This window comes from Merops nubicus, unplaced genomic scaffold (genome assembly GCF_000691845.1).
Source record: "Merops nubicus isolate BGI_N331 unplaced genomic scaffold, ASM69184v1 scaffold24549, whole genome shotgun sequence".
In the NCBI taxonomy this organism is placed as follows: domain Eukaryota; kingdom Metazoa; phylum Chordata; class Aves; order Coraciiformes; family Meropidae; genus Merops; species Merops nubicus.
This window is the reverse complement of record NW_008630569.1, coordinates 1-5,658: the sequence shown is the minus strand read 5'-3', so window position 1 is coordinate 5,658 and position 5,658 is coordinate 1. Positions and strand designations below refer to the sequence as shown.

General features: G+C 55.6%; 1 protein-coding gene across 1 annotated transcript; it reads left to right on the top strand.

Annotated features, from left to right (window-relative positions):
* Window positions 1–4,162: 4,162 nt before the first annotated feature.
* SZRD1 (SUZ RNA binding domain containing 1) lies at window positions 4,163–5,430 on the top strand (the record flags this gene model as incomplete). The annotated part of the gene is made up of 2 exons (XM_008947367.1): window positions 4,163–4,212; window positions 5,172–5,430. Coding segments are annotated over 2 exons (309 nt in total), but the record flags the coding sequence as incomplete, so codon positions are not given.
* Between the last annotated feature and the right edge of the window lie 228 nt (window positions 5,431–5,658).

Below are 5,658 nucleotides of genomic sequence, written 5' to 3'. Positions count from 1 at the left end.
CCAACAAAACTCCTCCTTGGGAGCGTGCCTGGACCCCACATGGATCCCTGAAACCCTTTGGAGCTGAGCTCTGCAGGGACATCCCACCCTGAAGGACACTTGTGGCGTGTCTGGGCAGGGCCTGGATCTCCAGCTCCCCAAGAACATCTCCAAAATCACCAACTCTATCAGTGGGATTCTCACTTAGGGTGAGAAACTGTCAGGGTGTTGCAGGGTTGTGTCTCTGTGAGCTTCCCAAGAGGGGTTTTCTCAACCCTTTCATGCTCTTCTCAGGGTTCAGGGGTAGGAGGGGTGGCTGTGATGGGGCTGGGGTTGAGTTTCCGTGACGTCCTCGTCTACAAATGCAGCTTAAATGTCAAAGAACAGCTTCTTCTTCGGGCTGTTTGTTTGGAGCCCTTTTGGGATCCAGACATAATAGTGCTAAAAATAGTTTGTGGAGATTCTTTCCTCATCTAGGGTGTAAATGAGGCTTAGGTTTGGGTTACATAAATAAGATGGTTTGGGCAAGAAAAGCTCAGAGAGCCTCCTAAGAAGATTAATAACTGGTTTGGGTACAGCGTGACCTGCCCAGCTCCTGGGTCCTCCAGCCCCAAATCTAACTGCTGCTCCTGCCTGTGGGTTGCTGCAGAGCTTCTGGGGCTTGTCCTCTGAGTCAGGGCCTAATTTTACCTCCTTACCCCCCCAGCTCAGTGGAAGGGGAAGGCCATCAGCAGCTGACCAGCAGCAGGGGGGGTTTTATCTCCAGAAGCAGCCCTGCTGAGGTGTTTCTGCTCACAGACTGCTGACGCCCATCAGGAGCCTGCCAGCACCCTGGGGTTGTTTTCCCAGAGGGATGAAGGGCTGCCCACTTGGATTGGCAAAGCTCTTCACACTCCAACCCCTCAGACCTACAATGCCAAACGTAGTCCTGGCAGTTTGTGGCTCTGTGGCTTTTACTGAGAAAACACAGGGTTAAAAAAACCTCCCTTTCAAAAGACAACCCAGCTTCTGATGCCTTGGTGAGGTGGGGAGCTGCTTTTTTATCTCCAGCCATCCACCTCGGACACAGAATTAGACTCTTTCTGCCCCAGAGCTGGGTGGGTGTCTGGAGGCAGCTGGAATCCCCTCAGCAGCACCAGGGGTGATGAGCTGTTGGGCTGGGGTGAGGGTGATCAGTGTCTGCTTGGTGGGGATGCTTGTTTTGGGTCATTCTGCCAGGATTTCTACGTGTGGAGGAAGCCTCTTGTTTCGGAGAGTACACGGTGGCCCCAGCAGCTGCTGATGGTAGAACTTGGAGGTTGTTTTTGCTGCCTGTTGCTTTGTTTCCTGGTGAGGAGCTCCCCAGGCTCAGAGCAGCCTCTGAGCCCACCAGTGGAGGCTTGGGAAGCAGAACCACACGTGTTCCCTCAGTGCTGCTGACTCCAGAGGCATGAGAGGCAAAAATACCCAGTATTTTGGCAGCAGTGGTCTGCAGAGGAGTAGGAAGGAGGGAAGTGGAGACTGTAAAGGGCTCCTTTGGGGAGGGGCATCATGATGGCAGAGTTTGAAGGATTCCTTGGAATAAGTTTGTGTGTGTTGAGTGAATGAAAGAAATCCAGGGTGTTTTTATTCCTGGTGGGGGAAGCTGCAGGTTGTGGGGTCAGAGGGTGCAGCTGGAGGAAGCGTGGGGGGTGTGAGGGTGTGGAGAGCCCTGTGCAGCCCTGCTGGGAGTCCCTGGGACAGTCCCTGTGACAGTCACACTCACCAGAGTCTTTCAGGTGCTGAGGTCAGAGTGATGCTTCCCAATTACAGGATCTGGTGTCCGACCTCCTGGCGGCTCCTTCAGCCCTGGGAAGCCACCAGGAATGTAGAAATGCAGCTTTGGTCAAAGCCATCCCTCCTCCAATGGGGAGGAGAGAGGTGAGAGCAGGAGGGAACCTTCCTCCTGGCTACCAGACCCACCTTTGTGGCTACTGTGGGGCTTTTGCACCTCGGGGTGGTCTCGGGGGGCTGTCGGGGTTGCCTGCCTGGGCTCTGACTCACAGCCAGCACCTCTCTGCACAAACAGCTGAGCAAAGGGACTGGAGATGCTCCTGAGTGTGCCTCCCCTGCCCTGTCTTCTTGCCATCCCTCTGAAGTAGTTAATGAGGCAGCTTTAGGGAAGTTTCCTCCTCGCCCGACGCTTCCAGGAGGCGTGGTGAGTTATTGGGGTTCAGAAAAGGTGTTCCCAAGACTCTCCTGTAGCTGGATGTCTCTTCTGGCACGGCGTGGGCAGATGAGCTCACTCCTTCCCCTTGACTTGCCTTCCCTTGCTTGCTGCCAGCCACTCTGCAAGGCCACAGCTTGAGTGCTGGGGTCAGTTCTGGGCACCGCAGGATAAGAGGGACTTGGAAGGGCTGGCGTGGGTCTGGAGAAGGGCAAGGAACCTGGGGAGGGCTCTGGGGAACACAGAGGAGCAGGTCAGGGACCTGGGAGGGTTTAGTCTGGAGAAGAGGAGGATGAGGGGGGGGAGGAGGCCTTCTTGCTCTCTACAACTCCCTAAAAGGAGCTGGGAGTAAGGTGGGGGTTGGTCTCTTCTCCCAAGTAACCATCGACAGGAGAAGAGGAAATGGGTTTAAGCTGCTCCAGGGGAGGTTTTGATTGGATCTTAGGAAGAATTTCTTTCCTGGCAGAGTGGTGAGGCCTTGTCCCAGGCTGCCCAGAGAGGTGCTGGAGTCCCCAGCCCTGGAGGGGTTCAAAACCAGTCTGAACGTGGCCCTTGGGGACATGGTTTAGTGGTCATGGGAGCGTTGGGTTGCTGCTTGGGCTTGCTCTTGGAGGCCTTCTCCAGCTGCCCATTCCTGCCTGGCTGTTCTCCAGCTCTGTGGGCAGGAGGCAGCTGGTGCCTGGCTTCCTCTGCCCACCTGAGCAGCACGGGGAGGGGATTTTCCTCCCAGCCCTCTCAAAGATGGAGACCAGGAGGGAAACAGGAGGGAGCTCAGCACCACGTGAAGCCCCAGATTCTTACAGATCCCCCTGTCGCCTCCCCCTACAGAGTCTGGCAGAAAATTTCAACCTCCCACCCACATTTTAGCTCCCCCAGATGGTTCATAACTATTCCCTCCTAGATGGGAGCTGCTGTGGGCTCTCAGCCCGTGTAGCTGAGTGGTTTGGCATCTCCTGGAGATCTGTGTTCCTTCCCTGCAAACCAGGCTCTTTGGACAGCAGGGTAAGGCTCTGCTGGCAGTGAGCTTTAAGCAAACCAGCCCGAAAAGTAGAGCAGCCACATCCTGCCAGGAGCTTGGAATTTCCTCCAGTATTGCCAGCCATGGGCTGCTGGAAGTAGGACACTCTCAGGTAGGTTTTATTCCCTCCTCTTCCTCAACGATTAAATAGACCACGTCGCCGTTTCAGGGCTCTGATTAGCAGCAGCAGCAGTCGTGAGGATCTAAAGTTCTCAGCCAGCTTGGTGGAGGTTACCTGAGGAGAGCCCGTGCCTGAGAGCTGCCTTGATTTCCTTTGAGTTTTTGGTTGGCTTTAGCAATTTCTCTCCATCATCCCTCCCCTGGCGACACGGAACCACCTCTGAGGCAGACAGGGAGCTGGGGACAGCAGCTGCTGTGCCAGGAGGGGTGAATCAGAGCTCAGGGGATGACTCTGCAGCTCTGGCTGTGGAGGGAAGGAGGAGAGGCTCTGCTGAGTCCTCGGGCACGCTCCGGGCAGGGCAGGGCCCTGCTGCTGCCCCAGGTTTCTCGTGGCAGGGATGCAGACCTGCCGGCCAGGCTGCCGAGCTGAGCTGCCTCACTCAGCCTCCTCCTGCTGCTGCTTCTCTGCCCAGGAGCTTTGGCACCCTTCCTGCTCGGATCTGGGAATCCCTCACTGCCTGTGCCCGTGGCTCTTGACTCTTAACAGCTCCCTTGCCAGATGAAGGCCTTAAAATGCTGCCCTCTCACTGCAACGGGCAGAGTCCACGGCCTGCTGTAGGTGTGCTGGTGGCTGGGGTAGAATGTAGGTGGTGGCTTTGCTCCTCCTCTGCCTCTCTTGGGTTGCAGGTCATCTTCCCAGGGAGGCACACATCCCCTCTGCCCCCTTGTAGCATCACCATATGGAGAAGCTGATGTTAAATCTGTGTGCAGACAGGCTCAGACTCTGCCTGCCAAGACCAGCAAACTCCAGTCTCCAAGATGAACCTTCAAGTTGTTGTTTTTCTCTCCTTCTTTTCTAGGAAATAGACAGACGGTTGGAAAAGAAGCTGAAGATCACACAGAAGGAAAGGTAACGATGCTGTGAGGTCTGGTTAAAAAAACCCCTGGTGTTCCTGAGGTGCTGTTGGAGATCTGAAGGCCTGGGGAGTGGGGAAACAGCTTTGAAGTGAGCAGGGCAGGCTGGGGTTGAGTTCAGAACTAGGGAACCTTGCTAACTGTGCCTCTAGATGTCCCTTCCAATCCACAGCAGGGCAGCAGAAAGCTTCCTGAGAGTGCTTTTATTTCAGAGCTGGGTCTTCCAGACTACAGCTCTGGGGAAGCCATTGAGCAAAAGACTCTCAGAGGAAGCAGTGGGTGAGTGGGGTGATCCCAGCTCACAGAATTGCCTTGGTGGGTCTTGCATCAGGGAGACTTTCCCTCTCCAGGTCAGAGGGGGGGGTGTTGTTGTCTGCCAGCAGAAGAATTTCTGATTGCTTACAACAAGTCTCTTCTTGTTGGTGTTTTTTTTCTTCCCCTTTGATTCTTAGCTGGCCACTGAAAGACTCAGGCTATTTATTACTTCTTGGGGACTTCCACCCAGAGAAGGGACTGTGAAAACCAAGCTGGGGCCCAAGGCTGGCTCTGAGCAGTGAGGTGGCAGGGCTGGAGTAGAAGGCTGAGTGTCCTGGTGAGAGGAGCCCCAAAACTCCTCACAGGGGCTGAGATGCTGGTGAATTGAGGTGCTGATACCAATACCTTCGAGTGGAAGCACTGAAGCTTTGGCCCAGTGTCTCCTTCCCCTTCCTGTGGGCGAGTTTAAGGAAGCAGAATGCAGCAGGGCCTGGGCCACCATCCCTTAGCAAGCTCCCCGTGCTGCCTTAGGATTACAACTCTAACGAGGCCTTTAATTACTACAGCCTGCCTCTTAATCACAGCAGTGACATCCCACCAGGAGGAATCCAAACCCCGAGAAGAAAACAAGCTCCTTAGAAACCAATCACCGACCAACCATTTGCTTGTGGGGTGTTTTTTCTTTTGCCTTTTTCACAGCAGAAAGTCCAAATCTCCTCCCAAAGTGCCGATTGTGATTCAGGACGACAGCCTTCCTGCAGGGCCTCCCCCCCAGATCCGCATCCTGAAGAGGCCGACCAGCAACGGGGTGCTGAGCAACCCCAGCTCGGCCAGCCGGCCCTCCTTCCCCGTCAAGTCCCTGGCACAGAGGGAGGCGGAGTACGCCGAGGCCAGGAAACGAATCCTGGGCAGCGCCAGCCCCGAGGAGGAGCAGGAGAAACCCATCCTAGATAGGTGAGGGGGCTCGGGACAGGTGGGAGAGGGGACCCCCTTCTAGGGGGGGAGGAAATTCAGGGGTAGAGGGGTGAAGGATCCTGTTCTAGATAGGCAAGGGGAGGCAGTCTGGACAGGGGATCCCTGCTGTGGTGGGTGAGGGGAACCACTCTAGACGGGGCAGAAAGCTGTGCTACATGAGTGAGGAGGCTGGCCCCAGGTGGGAGAGGAAGGTGGTTCTAGGTGGGGGAGG